Genomic DNA, 24,068 nt, shown 5'->3' with positions numbered 1-24,068 from the left:
GTAGGGCACCTGGGTAGCTCAATCGATTAAGTGTCTGACTTCAGCTCAGGTAAATGATATTGCTATTTATGGGTTCAAGCCCTGCATCAGGCTCTCTGCTGTCAGTGTGGCGCCTGCTTTGGATCCTCTGTTCCCCTCAGTCTGTCCCTCCCCTGCTCAATCTCTCTCTCTCAAAAACAAACAAAAAAGAGAAAAGATTATCTGATTAAACTTCTACCACAAGATCTGAAAGCTATTGGGTCATCAGAAGTTTGTATTAATGGGAGCCTGTGTAGGCCTATTCTGCTTAAGCACAGAAAAACCAGATTGTTAATTGTCAGAGTACACCTTTTGGCCACTGTACTCTGCTGCACTGTACAATCATTCACAGGACTACTCAGAAATGAAAGAATGCACAGAATCTTTAGTCTTTTATCAGCTCTCTATGGCCTTCTAATATCATGCCTTAGCTTGAACTTCCTAGTGAAGCTTCTACAAATGTATATGGTTTAGATAGCTGAATTTTTTAATTTGAAAGTACGCTTTCAAAAAACCCATGTAGTTTATGAAATACAATGCTGAGCTATAGTTTTAAAGCTGTATTTATGAAACTGAGGGTTCAAAATTCTAAAGGAGTTGAAGGTTTTTTTAATGCCTTGATTCCAGTCAGGGGAGGATTAATATGAATCTTTCGCTTCAGTTAGAATTTACATTAATTCTAAATTTAAAAAAACAAGGTAAGGGAAACAAACATTTTCTTCTAGGCAACCAGTCCAATTCAAGTGGTACTCAAAGATGGTCTTCAGACCAGCAGCATCAGCATTACCTGGGACTTTGCTAGAAATGCAGATTCTTAGGCCCCACCTTTGAGCTACAAAAGCAGAAACTCTGGGGATGGAGGCCATAAATGAGTGTTTTAACAAGCCCTCCCTATGATTCTGATACAAGCTACAGTTTGAGAACCACTGGCTTAGTTTATCAGGGTAGAAAGCAAAGCAGATTTTTGGGAAGGAAAGAATCTAGATATAAAGGGTATAAATTTCTCTAGAGTATCCTTTGAGGTCAATGTCTTCAAAATCTGAGTGTAGAAAATGGGGACAAAGTGATAAATTCTAACAGTACACATGTCTACATAACTACATATTCTATATAACCATGTAGCATATAAGTATTACAATTTAGTATGTACAATACAGAATATATAATATATAAAACTATGCATCCGTATTGTTCTTAATTTTTATCGTAGTGAAAAATAATAATATTTATAATTTACGTTTATAAAAGTTTTACTGTATATTTTTTTATAACTCACTCTCATTTGCTGGTGGATTTTAATTATCACTAACCATATGAGGAAATAACACTAGGAATTATTGTCCCATTTTATAAATAAGGAAATTCAGGCTTAAATAGGGTGAGTGATTTTTCTAAGGTAGACCTGGCTAACAAGTAGCTGGAGTTGAAACACAAGTTGAAATTTCCTGAGGCCATAATCAGGATCTTCCCCTGTATATGTAGTACCATATTATTGATTATCATGTGGAGTTTATTCCCATTTTTTTTATCATGGCAAAATACATATCAAAATTATGTGGGTTTTTAAAAAAAGAGAAAAGAATTATAATGCTTAAATGAATAAAATATACAAAGATACTTTAAACTACAAAAATCAACAGACACACTAATTAATCTTTTTGATAGACTCTTTTTTTTTTGAAAGAGTGCAAATACACAAGGAGAAGGGCAAAGAGAGAGGAAGACAGAATCTTAAGCAAGCTCCATGTCCAGTATAGATATGCCCAGTGTGGGGCTTGAACTCACGACCCACCATGAGACCACGATCTGAGCCGAAATCAAGAGTCAGACGCTTAACCAACTGAGCCACCTAGGTGCCCCTCACATACATCTTTTGGCCTTTGAAACTTGCACATAACTTTTTTAGGGTAAGGTATGAATCTTTGTGTACCTTCGTATTTTTCACTATGTAAGTCTCAAGAAAATATGCCTTTGAATAACAAAATACACAATCCTAAAATGAATACAGCAAAGATAATAACAAATGGGGCTAATAAGTGCAATAAGTGCAGTAAGAATAAGTACAGTATAAACAAATCTTAGAAAATACATGAAACGTTACTGAGTAGCAGAGGTAAATGTCAGGCTATTTCTACAACAAACAAGCTCAGAGGTTCTCTTCCTTTGTCATCTCAATGGTTAAAAGTACTCTTTAAAAATCTATTCCTGGCTTCTGAAAATACACTCTAGCAGGAAATGCACTTGGCAACTAGCTGACTCAGCAGAGAGCTAATCCATCTAATCTTAAAACTCAGTAAACATGCACACATCTCTTTCCACTGGCTCTTAAAGTTCCCCTCTACCAAAACAACCTACGTTAGGATTAAAACTTCTTATACTACTCTACAAAGGTTACAGAGATTATTAAAGTGATTACTAAACCCAGTCTAGAAGTCATTTCGTATTACGGCCCAATGTGGATTCTGCATTAGAAGTAACGCCCAACAAAAAGCCATTGTCCACTGTTATATTGTATGTCAATTATATCTATTATAAAAAAGCCATTCTCTTTTGAGAATTTATGAATAGAAGGTAAATTAGTATTTAGGGCTATACAAAACACATGCCCTCTAGGAACTAACATTCTTTCACTCAAAATCTGAAAACAGTATGTGCCAGCAAAACCTTTATACTAGGGCTACTTCAATCACACCTTAATGTTATTACAATTTTTGGGGCGCCTGGGTGGCTCAGTCGGTTAAGTGTCCGACTTCAGCTCAGGTCATGATCTCATGGTTTGTGAGTTCGAGCCCTGCGTCAGGCTGTGCTGACAGCTGGCTCAGAGCCTGGAACCTGTTTCAGATTCTGTATCTCCCTCTCTCTCTGACCCTCCCCTGCTCATGCTGGCTGTCTCTCTCTCTTTCTCTCTCTCAGAAATAAATAAAACATAAAGAAAAAAAATTTTTTTAATTTTATTACAATTTTCTAACAACTTTTTCCTTAAAAAAGGCATGAAGAGTATGACAACAAGTGGGACACTATTCATTTCTAATTGTCCATCATTAAGGGACTTACTATGTAAAATGAAGGTACATTCATTCCAAAAGTACTATACCACACTCAGTACTGATATGAAGTGATTTCCAACATTAAGTGCAAAATAAAACAAGGTGCAGTACAGTGTATATAATATACTTATCTTCTGTAACAGAAAGAAGGGAACTCCTAAAATATGTAAAATTCCTTGTATATGTGAAAAATCTTTCCAGGACAATGCATAAGAAACTAGTAACACTGTCTATATCTAGGAAGAGAAAGTAGGAAGAAACTAGTAACACTGTCTGTATCTAGGAAGACAAAGTAGGAAGTTGGAGGATAAAGGTGTGTGGGAGTATTTTCACTGTATATTATCTTTGCCTTCTGAATTATGTACCATGTCTGACTATCACTTATTCAAGAAAGAACAAAAAAACCCTCCTTCTTTTGATATTCCGTACGTTGTATTGCTCACTTTTAATTTTCTAAGCTCATTACTTTTTTCTGGCATTGTATAATCATTATATAATATTTTTCCAAATCAAATCAATATCCACTTAGCAGTGGACCCTTAAGCTGCATGGCTTCTATGTGCCTTTATTTATGACAGCCTTTAAAACAACATTAAAATAAAATTGCTTGCAGATTCTAAAACTGCCGTGTAGAAATACAGTTGAGATCTCAAAGTATTTAAAAATTCTGGATAACTCTATACTTAATATTTTTTCTTGATAAAAAAGGTCATTGTTTAGAACTAAAGTTTCATGTCACCTTCAGTAGTCACACCCCTATATGATTACCAAGACCCACTAATTCACTGTGAAAAGCATATTAGGGTGGACAGATATGTTTTATAAATTCACTGAATAAATTTTATGTGCATATTGTTTTTCATGGAGTAAAACTGAAACAAATACATCCACATTCCTACCTTCAAAAATCTCTCATTGGTCAATAGTGCAACTTGCTTTTCTGAAGCTTGCTTCTCCACATACCTAAAATTTTCACCATCCCATACACAAAGAGAGAAAATTAAACATTCTAAAGATTTGACTACAATATGAAGAAAAGAATTACTTAGACTTGTGGCCAAATTCTTTCATTTCTTCTCAAAAATAAATTCAAGATAATAGTCATGGTTTTATGGTAATTTCTAACTCCACAAAACAGCTATTCTTCAGAATCTAGGGATCGAATCATCAACAAAAGCCATCAACTCCAGAATCAGGAAATATTCTTTATAAAAGCAGCTCTGTAAAACTACAAATTACATCCTTGTGTAGAAATATTTTTCATTATGGTAAGTTTTCAAATCCAACAAAGAAATGTCACAAGTGAAAACGGAAGGGTTTTACTATGCTCTAAATAAAATGGTTATTTTTCCTTTCCCCACTTCAAAAATAGCTAGATCTGAGATCCTTTCTTTTATCCCAAACTCTATAATGTGTTAAATATGCACTTCTCTTTTTACCTCCTAAATGATGGAAGACGTCGGATATTTTCACATTGATTTTCTGATAAAAAATTTATTCTTCTCTTGGCTTCTGGGAGATTACAGCATAGGACACTGAGAGACTGGGAGTAGAAATGTTCTAATAGAGAAAGCTGAAAGACATGTGAAGATTAAATATATTTGTTATATGTTATATTTGGCAGTAAATCTTTTGTCCTGTGTTCAATTTTAAGGTTTTTTTTTTTTTAATGATATTAGAAACCTTTTGTTTTGGGGAAAAAAACAGTACAAAGTAAATTGTGTATTTCTATATAATGTCATTCTAATTCCAGAGTAACTTTATTGTTAACAAATCTTTTTGTGGTCTTTATAAATAAATCCCTCTAGTATTATCATTGTAATATAGACCTGGCCAAGATATGTTTAAGATCTAGGTTCCAGAGCACTCAAATCAAGTAAACAGTCTCCTTGCAGATTCTTTTAAGTGGTTTCTTATTTACTTTAAATGGTTTTTGTTTTGTTTTTATTTTTTAATTTACATCCAAGTTAGTCAGCCTATAGTGCTATAATGATTTCAGGAGTAGATTCCAGTGATTCATCCCCCATGTATAACACCCAGTGCTCATCCCAACAAGTGTCTTCCTTGATGCCCCTTTCTCATTTAGCCCATCCCCCGACCCACAACCCCTCCAGCAACCCTCTGTTTGTTCTCTGCATTTAAGAGTCTCTTATGTTGTGTCCCCTTCCTTGTTTTTAAATTATTTTTGCTTCCCTTCCCTTATGTTCATCTGTCTTGTACCTTAAATTCCTGATATGAGTAAAGTCATGTGATATTTGTCTTTCTCTGACTAATTTCACTTAGGATAATACCCTCTAGTTCCATCTATGTAGTTGCAAATGGCAAGATTTCATTCTTTTTGATTGCTAAGTAATAATCATTATGTGTGTGTGTGTGCGTGTATGTATATATATATATATATATATACCATATCTTCTTTATCCATTCATCTGTCAATGGACATTTGGGCTCTTTCCACACTTCGGTTATTGTCAATAGTGCTGCTATAAACACTGGGGTGCATGGGCCCTTTCCAAAACAGTACATTAAGGTTTTTTTTTAACAGCAAAAGTATGGCACTAATATATTTAATGATGTGACAATAACACTGCAAACAATGCATAAATGATTCTATATCTTTAATTTTAAGATTCTGATTTTGTGGCCAAGCTCAGAAAATTTTAATGTCTGAAGTATATATTAGAAGAAACTAGGGGCACCTGGGTGGCTCAGTCGGTTAAGCGTCCAACTTTGGCTCAGGTCATGATCTCATGGTTTACGGGTTCAAGCGCCACATCAGCTCTGTGCTGACAGCTCAGCCTAGAGGCTGTTTCAGATTCTGTGTCTTCCCCTTCTCTCTGTCCCCTTATCCCCCATGCTATGCCTGTCTCAAAAATAAACTATAAAAAAAAAATTTTTTTTAAAAGAAAAAACTAATATGAATGGAGAGACCAACTCTCTGCAGAAGCAACTCACTTACAGTAACAGTACATATGGTAGGGATGGGATTGGGGTGTGACCTGAGAGTCTAATAGATGCCCAAATACTCACAAGAAAACACCCATCTAAAATCAGTGAAAAAATTTGGTCTGTTGAATTAATAAAAATGTTAACAATGGTAGAAGCTTCTGATAAAGAATAATGAAAAATGAGAAATAAAGAAAAAGATTATCTTTTTAAATTCAGTTTTATTTCATGAAGAAAAACATGGTACAAAATCTGATAAAGTGTTAAAAATGCTGTTGTTCCCACAGTATAAGGGGGAATGACTTTCCAGATTCTACCATAACTTGTAAGATATATCTCACAAGACTATTCAAATGCTAAAAACTCTGACTCCTAAGCAACCTTCTTATGACCAATTTGGTTTTTCCAGACACCTTGATACTACACAGTTTCTCTAGATAGTGGACAAAACATATTCTTGTTACTAGAAAATAAGAGTTTCCCATCACAAATTAATGGGGTTTAATGGCTCTACCACTTAAAGGCTGTGTGATATTACCCAAGCTACTTAACCTAAGCCTGTTTTCTCACCTGCAAAACTGCCAATAGTAACCCATTAATGAAACAATGTAAATACTTAGTAACATGCCAAAGGAGGTCCTTAGTAAATTATGAGGAACCTATAATATCATCTAATCTGATCCCCTACTTTATAGATGAGAAAACTGAGACTCTGAGAGATTACAGAATTTGATGAATTATCCTTTTCTTCACTCGCTTTCTCAATGATATTTGAGACTACAGTTTCTATTTTCTAAAGCTCATTCTTCTCTTGACTTCAGTATTACTCTACTTTCTTTTAGTGTTCCTTACTGTTTCCAGTCTCCTTTTCTATTACTCTTATTTGTCAGTTTACCATCAGATTCTAATGTTAGTCCTTTCCTCATTCCTCTGGATGCTGCTTCACCCTCAAGTGACTTCAACCACCACCTTTTAATGATAAATCCTAAATATTTCTATTTATTTCCAGGTTTTTCTCCTGAGTGTCAGATCTTTATTGTCACAACATACCTCAAGTTAGCCACATAGGAAAAGAAACTCATCTTTTTCTAACTGGCTCTTCAGTTTATATTAACATGTATACTTAATATACGGTACCAACCTCCAATCCATCTGCCAAGGTAGAACCTGTGTGTCTATCACACATGCTTCTCTCTTATACATCCTATCATCCACTCAGTCACCAGGGTCTGTTGATTCTATCTCATCCCAAATCTGTTTCCTACTCCCTAGTTCCACTATCACAACCTTAGTTTCGCCCTTGTTATATCTTGTCTAGATCAGTGCAGTAGTCCTCCAACAGATCTCTCACCCTCTACTGTGGTCCTTGCCTGGAACGCACTTCCCATTTTAATCTGGGGAGCCCCTATTCCTTAGGATCTACTTCCGTTCCTTATGGAATCCTCACACGTTTTTTTCATAGCACTGACTAATGGAAACTGTAATTTCCCATTCTGCCTCTTCACTAAACAAAAGAGCAATTTGAACGAAGAGATTTCCTTGTCCTCTGTATCCCCAGGGCTCAGCACAGTTCTTGGTTTATAGGAGTCTCTTAATAAATACTTTTCAGTAAATAAATGAATGAACTAAAATGTATGAGAGAAGCAAATGAGAAATGTATCTCAATATCATTTCATTTCACATATTACTAAGATAAATAATATTTTGTTGCTTTAAAATACTCTTTTTAAAAAGTAGGGTTGAAAAAAAGACATATATTAGCCATAAGAGAGCATTATAGTGTTTTACGTGGAGGAAAAATACATAGGAGAAATAATTGATAAACTTCAAGGTACTACACAAATATGAGATATTATAACATTGCACTTCTGTAGTGAAAGTTACTGATATATTGGTTTTAGGGAACTTAACAGGCATGTATTTACAATGACTACACTTTGCTAAGGTATTTTAAAGTAGATGCCAAGAGAAGAAGATAATATTAACTTCTAAATAACTGGAGAATAGGTTCCTTTTTTAGACTAGAACAGATACTATTAAGCTGAGTTCATGAATTTTCTTCTGGTAATTCATGAAGCCTTATTAAAAATGCATCCCCAAAACGTAAGAATAAATATAATTCAATACATATACGTATATGAGCAGGGGACAGCAAACTATGGCCCATAGCCTATTTTTTTATGGCCCAGAACTACAAATGTTTTTTATATGCAAATTATTTAGAATTAGCTTATGAACTTTCACACCCATTAGTGTCTTCTTACCTGAAGTCCTTTTATAAAGTTTTGAATTGAGAAATCATGATACAAAAAGATGTTGGTCAGAATCTGTAGCACTTTTTCACTTAGTTTAAAGGGAAATTGAGTTGTAAGAAGTAGCTGAAAGAGATAAAAGAGGAGTAGGGCACACTCCTTATTAGTCTTTACTCTTCATAAATATCAAGTATAAATAACGAAGCAAAGAATGATACTATGACACAGTAACTATGAAAGCTCTAATAGTAGCTAGATTATGTTTAGTTCAAATATTAACCAAAACTTTAAGTTAATTTAGGGGTGCCTGGGTACCTCAGTCGGTTGGGCGGCCGGCTTCAGCTCAGGTCATGATCTCACGGTTCATGGGTTTGAGCCCCATGTTAGGCTCTGTGCTGACAGCTAGCTCAGAGGCTGGAGCCCATTTCGGATTCTGTGTCTCCCTCTCTCTCTGACCCTCCCTTGCTCATGCTGTCTCTCTCTCTCTCAGAAATAAATAAAACATTAAAAAAATTAAAAAAAAACCTTTTATTTATACAAGAGTCATAACAAAATGAAGCTATTTATACTATATCTTCAGAATCAAAGATGTCCATCATCTTTCATCTAATTGCTAATTTAAAAAAATACAATCTATTAACTAAACAATCCCTTTTCTCCCACCAGAAGCCACTAAAGAAGCTGTAGGCTTTGGTAATTATTATTATCAAATTTCTCTTTCATCCTTAACTTATACACATTAATGAGGAATAACACATTATGCACTATTGACTGAAAAACCCCAAATTAACAGATGTCTATTTAAAAACTATAAAATAGCCATATAGATAGTATTATCTAGCTAATTTTCAATGGCCTAAAGTGAAGATTTTATACCTGAAAATGAAAAGTCATACTAGGCTTTTAAAACAGAAACGTAGTTATAGAAAGCCAACTGCACTTGGTCACAATCAAGCAATTTTAAATACTGTAGCTGGAAAAATTTTCCCCAAGTATCCATAAACAGATACCAGCTTCACAGGAAAAGAAATGTAGAAGTGGTTAGTAAATAAATGAAAGTTTTTCATAATTTATCTTACACATGCAATATAAAGCTTACCTTGAAAGAGTTAAGTCTAGCAACAATTTGTGGAAGGTCAATAATAATTAAGGCAGAAAGAGAACTAACACTAATTTAGGTAGAAACATAGAGCTACAGTCTAAGGAAATATTAGAATTTATTTTCTCCTCTTGGCAGAAAAAAAATTTTTTTACTGCTTTTTTTTAAGAGAGCGAGAGAGAAAGAAAGCGAGCAAGAGAGCAGGGAAGGGGCAGAGAGAGATGGAGAAACAGAATGTGAAGCAGGCTCCAGGCTCTGAGACGTCAGCACAGAGCCCAGCGCAGGGCTCAAGCTCACAAGACTGCGAGACCATAACCCAAGCCCAAGTTGGATGCTTAATGGACTGAGCCATCCAGATGCCCCTCAATTTTAAATAAAATATAAGAGTAAATATATTGTTACTGTTTTTAGGAAATCATTAAATTCTACTAAAATTTATTAAAAACCTAAAATTTTCCATTGAATAATGACTGAGTGATAAGTAAGTAGGTAGTATAGACAAACAGAATCATTCTTTTTACAAAGCTTTTATTTTGTCTAAAGAGGCAATACTATGCCCTATAGAAATCATTATATATAAAAAATGTGAAGAAATGTGTTCAATATCATACTCTGAGAGATTCAGAAATTGATCACTAACATTCACATTTATCATCTATTCTTGGCTGTTTTCTTTTCATCCTATTTCACTGATACAATTTTTTCTTTTTACCTTATCAAGTACCGTAGTCAGGTGCTCCTTGCAGGACAGAGACTGGAATAGTTCTATGCACAACAGAGATGATACTGCGTGAGGAAGCAACCGATGGATGATAATAGGAGATGTGGCAATTCCAAAAATGAGTATTAGTGGAAATTCATGTAGATGTTGACTGGTTTTCAAAGGAAAATACAAAATTGATATTTTTTTTTAGCAAGTATATTTCAATATATCAAATTTCAAATTAAGACCCTCTTTATTTGAATGCCTACTACATAAGACACTGCTGTATAAGACTAAAATTTTCTAGGTCACTTATTTTCCTCTGTTAAAGTAATATGGATTGTTATTTCTCAGACATTCTAGCTCTGAAATCAATCTATTAACAGATACTCTCATTTTATAAATAAGAATACAGAGGTCCAGAGAGATCAAGTGCCTCTCTAAGTTTATACAATTTCAAGTGCTACAAGACTTAGACATTCAACTTAACCTCTCACCCAAAGTTGGAGCTCTACCTACAGTCTTCCTAACAGACATCCAGTCTAAGCTTTAAGAGTTCAGCGACATGGATCTTACATTTTTCAAGGTAACTTATTCTATTTATGTACATTTCTAACAGATACTATGTCACCCAGCTATCCATAACAGCTAAGAAACAGGAAACTTTCCTTACACGTATGTAAGACATATTTTTAATGGACACCATTTAAAAATGTTACATGCTTCCCTGCATTAACTCAAACTTATTGGACATGAGTAATTCTTAGTATTACTAGTATGAACACAAATGACTTCCACAGAGTAAAAGAGCACTATCTTTGAGAGCTATGTGGCTGATGATTTTGCTTGCTCCCTCCTGCTGACTATTGCTTGTCAGTATTCTAGCTATATGCAGTTCTACCTTCACAGGAGTGGAGTGCCTGGTTCTGTTACTGCTCTAAGTTCGTCCTCACTTTAGATGGCAAAAGGAGTCACAAGTCTAAGGTCCACAAAAGTACAGCTCTTTTGTCAACATTCTTAGTGTGCATCTTTCAAGCATGTTAAGCAGTTCAGTTTAAGCATTAAGAAAAGTCTTAGGATCTAGAAATCTTAGTTTTCATGTGGGGAAAAAAGACACTATTAAAATAGTAATTTTAAGAATATTAATAAATTATGACACCATATGTAGCTTTAGGTAAATTTAGCCATAATTATTAAGCAAGTTAACATATAGAAAAATCCAAAATAAATTATATCCTAAAAAGGTACCATAGGAAATACAGGTCACTGGATTTTAAATACAGTTAGTTCAATTCTGAATTTTACAGGAATGCCTTGGAAATCCAATGAGATCATGAAAATAGTTTCTCACTATAAAAATTATGTAAGATAATATTACTTAGAAAACATACTTGCTCAGAAGAGCTATATGTAACTCAGAGCTTTTAATGGTGGATAGGTATCAGAAAATAAGACCTGACAGGGGCATCTGAGTGGTTCGGTCATTTAAGCATCCAACTTTGGCTCAGGTCACAATCTCACAGTTCATGGGTTCAAGCCCTGCGTCGGGCTCTGTGCTGACAGCTCAGAGCCTGAAGCCTGCTTCGGATTCTGTGTCTCCCTCTCTCTCTCTACCCCTCCCCTGATCATAGTGTCTCTCTCTGTCTCTCAAAAATAAACAAATGTTAAAAAAATTTTTTAGAAAATAAGATCTGACAAATATATCTCAACCTGGAGTAGTTTATCCATTTAATGGGCAAGAGACAGATGACCTTGGTGACAGAAACTACATTTTATATTGCCTTTTCATACTAATTAAAAACTGGCTAACTTTAGTCTTTTGATCTCATTTTTGGATCAAAAAGCAAATGAAAATCTGATAGGAGGTCTTTGAACATTCAATTATAAGGAATTTGAAAGCATTCTGGTTTCTATCCAGTTGGTATTAAAATTAAGATTAAATTGACATTCATTTTCTCTGGAAAAGGTTGCTCTTCAAGTTATAAGTTACATGTTTCCTTAATAAAAAGAATTTTATGTAAAAGCCAGGTGATATATCATCTACCTGCTGATAATTATGAAGTCCTGAAGTACTTTTGTGGTGAAGCTTTCCAAATCCTTTAAGATAAGCACAACAGGAGGAGACTGCCATTGACTAGAAGAGGTCCTCTTTTTCCTTGGCATTTTTGGATCTGTCTTCTTTTAAGTCATTGTAAAAAGAAGGGAGTTAAAAGTAAGCCTTACCACTGAAACAATGCTATAACACTATATCTCCCTTTACATTTTAGAGTAACATTTTTTCTTTTATTTCTCCCACTTAATAAAGAGAAACTCATTCCAACAGTTATTAGCAGAATCTTTCTGTGTCTCACATGGGAATAATAACCAAGAAGTAAAAGGTTCAGTAAAATCTATAACTCATATGAAATATTTATATTTTTTGCTATCTGAGAAAAATGACATAAAAAGCATGGGGAGAACATTTTCTATAAATTATTTTTTCTGTTAGCAGAATGCTATATGTTGCTTTGCTTTAAGGTGAGAACTAGTATTTTTAATTAAAAAGCACAATAAACTACACTGCTTGCTGCTTTCCTACTGTTAAATTTCAAGTTAAAAAGCACCTTTAATAGCATCTGGTCCAATCTCAATCTTTTAAAGATATCTGACATAAACTGCATGTAGCATCTGATTTCTAGAAAATTTAAAATTGTGGATCAAATTAAGACATTATGATAAGCATTAGATCCAATTTAATTCCTACATAAAGCAAAATGAAACTTTACTTACCGCTGACTTCAGCAAGTACATTTTATCAGAAAATGTTACCACAGTATTTTTTCCCATACTATTTGGCTACACAGCATCATAAACTGAAGCTGTGGTTTTATGGTACAGTTATCCATGAATCAACCAGGTTATTCATTCTCTCCAGAGACTGTGTTGGTAAAATGGAACTTCTTTTAGTTAACTATTTATTGTTGAATATACTTTACTTATAGACCATTTATTCCCCAAGAATTCTAAATGTGGAACAAATTAGATTTTTTAACAATGACTATTTCTCATAGGACTAAGTTGACAATGGGAACTGGCAGCATGGTTCAACCGCACAAAAGCAAATACTAAGGAACCTAAGAGATAATATAGTAAAGTCATAGCCATTGTCACAGAGATAGAATCTGCAACAGAACCAATTCCTGATGCTGTTTTTGTCACTAGATGACATTCTCCCACAAAAAAAAAAAATGGCCTTGTAAAATAGAACCTAAACACTTACCAGGAATTAGATTGCATATTGATAAAAGAATACTTTTAAATTCTAATAGCCCTAGGAAAAGTAAGTAGCTACCATTAATTAACAGCTAGTGTATATAAGCATATTCTTATTAGAACATTATGTTTAATATAATTCTAAACCTCTTCAATCATACGCAAATTCCAAAGAAAAAACTGTCAGTTTACATTTACCTGTGTGACACTCCTATACCAGCTGGAAAGAGAATCCATTGAATAAAATGTCGTTTTCTGGGAGATTGGAATACCTTCCTCTTTGGATTCCTCATCTACACAGCAGTTCATCAATTGTGAGGCCAACTTTTGCAAAAAATGTTTCATATCTGCAGAATATAAAAGGTAAGAAAGCTGATTTCCCTTTAAAACAAATATGAAACATCTGCAACTTCTTGATAAGATGTTGTAAATATACACTATATATATTTAAATTACTCTAGACAGCAAGATTTTTAAGGACTCTAAAAACAATCGAAGTGTTACTTACATAAGTTATTGTACTGATTACAAATCTTCCTTATAGTCATTTTAAAAGATGTCCTAAGGGCTTTGACTTAATCAGTTCTAATCAGATTATGAATGTGAAAGTAATATAAGCATATAAAGCCCTTATGTCAGTTCAAATCTAAACCCATTTTACTCTATTAGTGTCCATATCCTTTATGATTTAATGGTTTCATATATATTAGCTCTGGCAATGGACTATTTTTTACCACGCTAGTCTTTCAGAGTAGGGAAATAAGATGATTTGAGGCTAAAAGATGAACCTACACAGTCTATTCTCTGTTGGGCTAAATAAGAGCTCCCCAATCCTTAATTCTAAGCTCCCTATCCCAAACCTTCCAACTTATTAGACTTTTACCAGGTTAGGAAACACATCTCATAAAACATCTAGACTATTACTGGCAGTGAAGCTGATACAGCAGGGGTGGGGCTGGAATAAAGGAAGCAAAAGGTGGCAAAGAGTCCTGCAAGAGTCAACATTACCATGATAGGCAATAAACCCCACCCTATCCAAATGTTGTGCCATGCTCTACCCACAAATAAAAAGGGATAAACAAAGCAAAAGCCGGGGGTGGCGGGTTGGGGGTGGAGAGAGAGAGGTCAGAAGAGATCTGTAACATCTCACCAAGGTTATTAGGGCATTTATACTGTACCTGGACAATCTTTAGCTTGTAACGAGACTACATATGGAGTGACATTATTCTGAAGGGCTTCTGTTAGACTTCTGAATGTTAAATCATGATCAGTAACATTCACACCTATGGGATAATACATCAGTATTATACCATCATTTGTATTATAATAATTTAACAAGGCTATCAAACATGTCTAGTGAATTACTGAATAAAAATATTTTTAAAATGAGTAACAAAAACTCCATGATTAATAACAGAAATCAAGAAAACATACTGCATAAATGAAGTTCTCTTCATTGATAAAAGAGATCTGGAAACATACACAATAGTTATTTGTCAGAAAGGGTATTTAGCATAATCTCTCTTTAAAAAACATTACCGCAGATGTGTAGTTAACCCTTGAAAACATCTTAGGAGTAATTTAATTACTTTGTCAAATTCATAAAGTACTCTTTAAAATAATCATTAAAAAATAAGGGCTACAGATTCCGGGCTTACTAGGATCCTGACTTAATAAGTGAGGAGAATCCAATCACTAGTCCTATTAATGCTTGTTGTACTAAATACAATAGTAAAGTACACACCGAGGGAAGCTGATTTCTGAGGGAAGGACCTAAAAACAAACAAAACTTCAAGTCCTTTAGGTATTTACTAACCCCCTCATTCTCGTTTCCACAAATCAGAGTTTAGTGCTGTGCATGCAGTTATCAGAGTGGAGTGGAATTTCCCTATCACAGTGGAAAAACTTCTACTGATACTTTCCTTGACGTCACAATCTGAGATTTCTAGAAAGTGCTTTGGCTCTTAGGCAGGTGCCAACAGCAGCTATCTTGAAACTGCTTGATAATTGCTACTATAAAACTTCAACTGGCTGGAAGAAAAACAAAAGGTTCAAATCCAGGCCACCATGAAGCAAAAAAATTTTTTCCAGGAGAGCCAATAAATAAAAATGTTGGCAGGCTATGTTTTTCCTTTAAAGTTATTTATGGGATAACTGGGTGGCTTGGTCAGTTAAGCATTCAACTCTCGGGTTCGACTCATCATGATGTCACAATTTGTGATTCAAGCAAGCCCTAAGTAGGGCTCTGCAGTGACAGCACAGAGTCTGCTTGGGATTCTCTCTCTGCCCCTGCTCTGTGCACTTGCATGCACTCTCTCAGTCTCTCAAAATAGATTAATAATTTTTTTAAGACTTTTTTATTTTGAGAGAGAGAGGAGAGAATCTCAACCCGGCTCCATGCTCCTCGAAAAGCCCGACACAGGGCTCAAACTCATGGACCATTAGATCATAACCTGAGCCAAAATCAAGAGCTAACACTTAACCAACAGAACCACACAGGTGCCCTGGCAGACTACTTTTAAAGGAGCATGTATCTTTTTGAAAACAGAAAATGTGTAACTGTGCCTAAACATTCTTCAACTATAGATTGTTTTTACAGTATCAAAATGATATTCTTAACGTGTATTATGGTCTGTGACTGTGATATTGTATCTCTGAACAAATTTGGGAGTTTAGCAAAACACCAATTCATCTTGTCTTTCACTGACTGACTTTATAAGCTATTTAACATTATGTTGATTACAACAACGGACTGTCTATCGGAAACAAGAAAATCAAAATGTCTTTAACTGGGAAAATGTTATCCTCAGACTACTGACTTTGAAATATAAGATTCCCATTAGCTTCTTTTCTCCTTTTGGCAGTAGGCAGAGGAGGGATTTAAACAGTGCTCTCTCAACAATCTATCAAGCCATCCCTCTTGATTATATTTTCCCCACTCCACTCCCAATTGTTGTAACCTAGCAATAGAGAAACAAAGCACCAAACAGTATAATCAGGCCATCACTGGGTCTCTGTTTCTCATACATAAATGAAAAGGGTTTTGAAATTAAGTGCAGGCTGCACTGAAAAGATGTTCACAGTATTATAAAAATTATTCCTTGTGTCGTTACTCAAAGAGTGGTCCTGGGATCAGCAGTATGGGAATCAGCAGGAGGTCTGTTACAAATGTAGAGTTTTAGGCCCTTCCTCAAACCTATTAATGAAAGCCTGCATTTACTAAGATTCCTTGGAGGTTATTTGTAGGTACATTAAATTTTGCTAAGTATTGCCATAAACATCAGAAATGAGATTTAGGTAATGAATAGGATTAAAGGCAGTATTGGGGCACCTGGATGGCTCAGCTGGTTGAGCATCCAACTCTTGGCTTCAGCTCAGGTCAGGATCTCACAGTTTGTAGGGTCAAGCCTCGAGCCAGGCTGTGCACAGACAGCTCTGCTTGGAGCCTGCTTGAGATTCTCTTTCTTCTCTCTCTCTCTCTCTCTCTCCCTCCCTCCCTCCCTTCCTCTCAGCCCCTCCCCTACTTGTTCTCTCTCTCTAATGAATTTTTTAACAGGCAGTATTAAACAACAGAATTAAGGTCTTATCTCAGTACCCACTAGTTTAACAAACCTTTAATAAATAACAAATTGCAAATGCAATGAAGAGTACATTTGAAATCCAAATAAATTCACTTTCTTTCCAAAAGATATAAGGAAATTTGCCAGTATTCCAAAGAAATTTTTTCCATTATCCTGTAGCCAGATGTTTCATTTAAATGGGATATTAATGATGGATATTTAAGTACCTAAGAAATTTACAATCTGCACTTTGAAAGCAATTTATATATAATTTATTCAAACCCCCTTATAAACAATTAATACAATATTATAGAATAATCTAAGATTGATAAACTAAGCATAGGGAAATAAAATTAAGGTCATAGATAATTCCACTAAAGATACAATATTTTAAAAAGCGCACAAATCTAATCTATTAACCCACTGGTGGTTTATTACCAAATTCAAATCTCATATATTCTCATAAAATAACTGATGAAGAGTAACGTAAATATATTTCTCCTTCATTTTCTGACAAAAAGTTGAGGAGAGCACTAGCTAATCCTGGATCAATTTCTTTTAATTTAAGATGTACAATCACTATAAGGAACTTTTATTGGTTTTGAAAGTATGTAAAACAAATTATAATTAGTTTAATTCTATAAATGAAAGAAACAAAACAGTTTTATCAAGGAGTTAGTCTCTATTATTCTAACTAAAAAAACTCAACTAAAATCACTAGCTGAAAAAACAAACATACACCCATACATACCTAAAATAAGAGCAGCAGTTGGAATTTCTCTGAGTTTTATTTGACAGCCCCAATCCCTCGAATTCTTCTGGAATCCAGAATAAGACTTTTGTAGAAATTCAATTAGATTATTGAACAGGTTTTTGTTTAATTCCTCTTGTAGTTGCTACAAAGAAAACACAACACTTTATGAATTATTACCAGTAGTAATGTGATGCATCTTTCCAAGTCTGGGAAAGAAAACTGTCATAAATTCCAAAGATTATGAATAAAACGATTAGATAGATGAAATAAAAAATGTTTTTCCTGAAGTCTCCATTCATTATTGCTTTGGATTCCCTCATGAATCTCATTTATTCATTAAACAAACATTTACTAACCACCTTACAAATGAAAGGTGGTCTTTATCCTTACATATGCAAGAACATTTATAATTTAAAAACATGTGTAAAGTGTTACGATAATATAGAATAAAGAGTAGGACCATCCAACTTAAGCTGAGGAGGCAAGCCAAAGCACTAAAGCAGGTGATGAAGGAGGCGAAAGTCAGAAGGAACGGGGAGTAGAGGGAGCAAGGAAGGAAGCAGGCACCAAGTATCTGGGGAACCACACAGACAGCTCAGCATCAAGAACAGAAGAAGTGGTAGGGAATGAGCCTGCAAATAAACAAGGGGCTAGACCAGTAAAATTACATTTGATGTTAAAAGGTTTGGGTTTTGTCCTGTGGGAGAACCACTGATGGGATATGAAGCAGAGGTGTGATTAAATCCGGGTTGAAAGGGGTTAATTGGGCAGCACTGTGAACGGGATGGGAGAAGCTATACTGACAGTGAGGCTGGAAAACCCCTGCAGTCTGGCACTGTATCTGCCTGAAGGGAAGACTTTCCTAATTTGGCCAACAGTACCACAGGGACTAATGAGAGACCTGAGGAGAGGCAGAAACATCGGAGGATCATCACAATTCGGGTTAAGAAATGAAGACCTAAACTAGAAACCACAAAGTATTTGAGTATACTTTCAAGGGTCACATGGAATACATGAATGAGCAAAGCCCTAGGTGAAAGCAATAAAGAGTGGTGGGAAGTAGTAATAAACAGAGTGCATAACCCTCCCACAGGCACTTAAAAAACAAGAACAACAAGAACAACAACAACAACACTATGTTGGTCAAATAAAACAAGTCCACTCAAGATGTTGGCCCTAGAGCTACAAATCTGCTAAGGTACAGAAATTTTTTAGAGCTAGAACATCAAGAACACAGATATTGGATAGGAGGAATGAGGGAATAAAGTACTTTAAAAATAGCTTGACTTAATTGTATAAATGAGTGGATAATTTACAGAATGCCACCATTTAAAAGCTATGAACATATGTAAAGAGCCCCATGCCTTGGCAGCTATCATTTTAAAGGTATGTTCAGTACCTGAAGCCCTGCTTAATGCTTGGGACATGACTGTTTTTTAGGATATACAGATTATGCTAAATATGACCTACATTTCATCAATACTCTTGAAAAGTGGTGGAAAGAAAGATGGGAAGCAATATATATGAGATTTACAGTAATAGAGAAATATAAGTTATTTAAAAAAGTATTCACCTCAGTTTCAGATTTCATCTGCTGCCATATCAACTGATAGGTTTCAAATCGAAGCTTACTGTCCTCAGACTCATTTTTCCCTTTATTAAAATAGTCCTCTAAAAACACAGAAAGAAAGAAATCAGTTTCTTTTTCATATAATAAAAGTTAGAAAATCTCCGTGCAGGGGCACCTGGGTGCCTCAGTTGGTTGAGCATCCGACTCTTGATTTGGACTCAGGTCATGATCTCATGGGGAGCGCCACATCAGGCTCTGTGTTGAAGGTGTGGAGCTTGCTTGAGATTCTCTCTCTCCCCTTCTATCTCTAACCCTGCCCCCCCACCGCCAATAAACTTAAAAAAAAAAAAAAGACAATCTCTGTGCAAAGCCACACAGTAGGGAATGGGGCTGAAATTTTTAATATATATAAAAAATTTATGTGTTTGGAGATAGGTGACATTTAAAATCCTTTATATTTAATTTTATTTATCCCATATTTTTACTATAAGTAAGAGTATCTGTAAGATTAAAAATTCCTGTAACTTTTAGGTTGTTTTTCTATCATTTCTGAATTGCTAACAGCATTTATTGGATTTGATTTGAAACATAAGCATTTAATATTAATATATCTTTACTATTTTCTCTTATTCTACAGCCTTGGATACTTTGCTTCATAGATTTGCTTTGAACTCTTTTATAAAATGATTCTCAACAGTATGACTCTTGTTCTTTTATTGATTTGATATAGTTTGGCCCAGACTTTTAGTCTGTCTGTATTATTTTATATGCTTCTTGAACGTTTTCCTCCAAATGGTTAGCCATTTATCCAAACACCATTTATCAAAATACCAGTGCTTTTCAAATTTTTAAACTATGATCCACATTAAAGAATACATTTTATATCATAATCCAACACACATTTAACAGAAACAAAAACAAAAGACCCACAAAACAATACTTGTCATGTGACAGTGAATGTTTTCTATTCTATTTTTAAAACCATTATGACTAAGTTGATTTCATGACTCACACTTGGATTTTAACCTTCAGTTTAAAAATGTTCACTTATTAAATAATCTATCCTTTTGAGATGCCCTTATTATCTAAATACTTAACAAATACACTTGGAACTATATTTTAACTTTTTCTTTTGTTCTCTTGAATCCGCGTTTATTCCCATAGCTGTACTGAATTGTCTGAACGACTGGAGCTTTGTAGCATGCTCACATGTGCTACATTCCAGGCCTTCCTCCTACCACCACCAAACATTATCATTCTTTTTCAAAATATTTTAAGCCATTCTTTCAAATAAACTTTGCTATTGCTCAAAAATAATTAAAACAGTATTTTGACTTGATAAAATAAAATTTATAGATTGGCCTGGGAAGAACTGATATGAAGTTAAAAAATCCACATCCAAAACACTACAGATCTCTTCCTTTAAACAAATGTAATGTAAATATTTTACATCCTTTGTAGTTTTCTACTTTACTTCATATTTCTTGTTTACTGCCAGGTATTTTATTGTAACAATTAGAACTTCTACAGTATTCAATAATAATGTGAAAATACATATTCTGTTCCTGACTTAGATGCCACTAGCATTCTACCATTAAGTTCTGGTAGTTTGGAACAGAGATTCTCTTTTATGTTAAGGAACTTTCCTTCTGTTCACAGTGTACTCAGAGTTTTTAGCAAATACTTTTTGAATTTATCAAAGTCTTAGAATATACTGAAGTCATTATATGGCAAAATGATAAGACAAGGTTATAGTATAAAAATGCAAACAAGAAAATGCAAGGAAATACACTATTACTAAGAGACAAAGCAGAACAAGGTATCCTTAAAAAGAACAAAAGTCATTTTACTTTGATAACGAGTAAATCCATATAAAAAAGTAGCAAATCAAGACATTAATTTTTTATGTTCTGAATAACATGGCATCAAAATACTAACAAAAAGACTGTTAGAGAATATAAGCTCTCACTGCTGACAGGTTCCCACCTGCTCCAGGCACAGTGCTCTACTTCAGTGTGAACCTCCACAGTGTCAATGCCCCCACCGGTTTCATTCTCTCTCTCGTTCCTGCCCTGTCGTTTTCTAGGATGCACAGTCATCCACAGAATACAGTGGAGAGGAAGAGTTACCAGTCCTCTTTTAGGTACACATCCAAGTGTCTTCAGGTCAGGGGACAGATGGGGGACAAAATGTAAGGCATCTTCCTACTTCTTCAGGCAATCTGTTTCAAGAACTGAAGCCAGTAAAGGCAAGTGCTAAAATCTGGATATGTTTTCCTCATTCCTGCACCATCTGTCTTATAATCAGGGTCAATTCCTCCAAGATTCTCATATTGAAACAGTATCTACTGGTTTCAGATCAGTAGAATGAAAAACAAAAACAAAAACTAAGCAAAGTTTAATTATACAATTATATACATTAGGTTTACTAATACTAAAAACTTTAAACAAGTCTTAATTATAGCTGAAATTCAACAGAAAAAGTTGAGTGGCAGGCAGTACCAAGAAATGGTTAGACCAGGGGCTCTGGAATCAGACAGCTTGGGTTCAACTCCCAGCCTCTGACACTTATTAGCACTAACAGTGAGAAAGTTTTCTATGTCTAAGTATCCTCATATACTTTCACACAATATAATCACAATACATTTCTCATAGTTTGCTGAGAGAATTAAACAAAGTAACACATATATAGGGCTTAGAAAAATCTAGCACTAAATAAAAACTCAATATATGTTAGCAATTTTGTTAGTATAATGACATTGCTGATATCATCAGATGTCACTTCATGTTCTATTTTCTTCATAGATAATGGGAAACAAGACTTCCAATTTTCTCTGAAAATGAACTATTTCAAGTTTAGCAATCTCCAACATTAAAGAAATGTGTTCATTAAGTAAATCACTTAAAAATTTAAAAAAATTATAATGTAGCTTTTCTTTGTTCACTATTTCCAAGTCCCATCACTGTCACTTTTTATTTTGGGGATAGGACAAGAAATACAGCAAGTTTCATGTTCCTTTGACACTAAGTCTAAGAGGGTATAGAATCTGAGATCACTGTTTATTCTGTACATGAGAAACGAGATTCTTATTTTATGTCATACTTATTACCCTCTGTTCCCCTCAATATGGCCATTATTTTATTTGCACCTTGAGCACAGGTCTCTTACCTAGCTTGTCTCAAACTAAAGGAGTAACGAAATCTTAGGATACACCTAAGGTTTGCGTCATGTGATGATTTAGAAATATCCTATTTATAAATACAAGTTATTTATTTCCTTAGTCACACAATGATACAGGTGTTCTTTTTTTAATTCAAAACTAGTACGTGAAAATGCTGAATTCCACATCATAATTTTTCTATCAGCATTCTTTATAGTACTGAAAACTGAGTACAAATAATTAGCCTGTGAGCTTTAAACAAAAAAAAAAAAATACCAACACCTGGGTACCACTTCCAGCCATTCTGATTCAATTGGTCTGAGATGGGTTCTGGGCATTAGTATCTTTAAAAAGTTCCCCAAGTTGAAATCTAAATAAAGTCAATGGATTATACCAATGTTAAGTTTCCTGGTTATGATATTGTACCAGTTACCCAAAATGTTACCACTGGAGATTTTACTGGGTAAGGGGTACAAGGGAATTCTCTACCTTTTCTTGCAACTGCACGGGGATCTACAATTAGATCCAAGAAAACCTTGAAACAATTTTTTTTTTTAAGTTCCTCAGGTGACTCTAATCTGCAGCCACAATTGAAAACCAGTACAATAAACACTTTATGACAGTAATATCATGATTTGTTTGAAAAAGTCAGTTCTTCCTAACATGATCATCACACAGATATCTGGAGATAAATGAAAAAAGATAATATATTTTTTATCTGAATTTTACTAAGGAATAATTTACAAATAATAAAACATGCCCATTTTAACAGTCTAATATGTCCTAATAAAAATATACAGTCATATAACTGCTCCCTCAATCTAGAAAACATTTCCATCAATCCAAAAAGTACCTCTTGCTCTTTTGCACTCAATTTCCCCTAACACACCCCAGGAAATCACTGAGATTTTTAAGACAATATATTTTTTTTTTTACCCATCTGAGTTAGCCTCTTTTTTTATTTCATTTTATTTTTATTATTTATATTTATAAATATATATTACATATATTTTAAGTAATCTCTATGTCCAATGTGGGGTTTGAACTCACAACTGAGAGATCAAGAGTTGCATGCTCTATCATCTGAGTCAGCCAGGCGCCCTAAGACAATCTCTTTTGAAGAAGGGGGACATATCCTTTGAAGGAAATTTACTTTCTAATTTGCTTTTGAAGGTATATTTGGATTCCCTTTTAGATTGAAACCCTGAGAGGTACCTTATCCTTTTGATTATAACTTCTACATCAAGAAGGTAAGTAAAGTCAAACTTAAGACAAGAGAACTATTAAATTCAATTAGGGTTAGGTTAGTTCAAAACTTAGGGGAGGAAAACTAGCCACTCAATATTAAGACATCTTACCTACTGGCACAGAGATCTTTCTCTTCTTGAAGTTTGGCTTAAACACAAAGCAGCCCTATTAAAAAAAAAAAAGAAAGAAAAAAAAGCATAAAGTCAAAGTAGCCACGGAGCAGATAAATCTGATTAACCAATTATTTTATGGATAAGCAAAATTTTTAAAAGGTTTTTCTTGGGGTGCCTGGGTGGCTTAGTCGGTTGAGCGTCCGACTTTCGCTTAGGTCATGATCTCGCGGTTCGTGGGTTCGAGCCCCGCGTCGGGCTCTGTGCTGACTGCCAGCTCAGAGCCTGGAGCCTGTTTCAGTCTGTGACTCCCTCTCTCTCTGACCCTCCCCTGCTCACGCTGTCTCTC

The 24,068-nt window shown here is 34.6% G+C and overlaps 1 protein-coding gene across 6 annotated transcripts in view; it reads right to left on the bottom strand.

Annotated features, from left to right (window-relative positions):
• The window catches only part of ORC3 (origin recognition complex subunit 3), a 60,252-nt gene that overhangs the window by 31,650 nt on the left and 4,534 nt on the right, over nt 1-24,068 (bottom strand). For 3 of the 6 annotated variants that reach the window (XM_039219434.1, XM_039219435.1, XM_039219437.1), the window contains exons 2-11: nt 23,720-23,774; nt 19,205-19,302; nt 17,629-17,773; nt 14,496-14,600; nt 13,516-13,664; nt 12,110-12,243; nt 10,075-10,234; nt 8,276-8,389; nt 4,505-4,638; nt 3,965-4,028 (exon numbers count right to left, since the gene is read on the bottom strand). In XM_039219434.1, the coding sequence (XP_039075365.1) occupies nt 3,965-4,028; nt 4,505-4,638; nt 8,276-8,389; nt 10,075-10,234; nt 12,110-12,243; nt 13,516-13,664; nt 14,496-14,600; nt 17,629-17,773; nt 19,205-19,302; nt 23,720-23,774 (1,158 nt within the window). Of the gene's footprint in view, nt 1-3,964; nt 4,029-4,504; nt 4,639-8,275; nt 8,390-10,074; nt 10,235-12,109; nt 12,244-13,515; nt 13,665-14,495; nt 14,601-17,628; nt 17,774-19,204; nt 19,303-21,187; nt 21,209-23,719; nt 23,775-24,068 lie in introns of those variants that run through there. The other 3 variants (XM_039219439.1, XM_039219438.1, XM_039219440.1) reach the window with 3 other exon arrangements.

The sequence above is a fragment of the Hyaena hyaena genome, unplaced genomic scaffold (genome assembly GCF_003009895.1).
Source record: "Hyaena hyaena isolate Hyena2069 unplaced genomic scaffold, ASM300989v1 scaffold_821, whole genome shotgun sequence".
NCBI lineage: Eukaryota > Metazoa > Chordata > Mammalia > Carnivora > Hyaenidae > Hyaena > Hyaena hyaena.
Note: the sequence above shows the minus strand (reverse complement) of the source record. Positions and strands in the feature narration are given on the sequence as shown.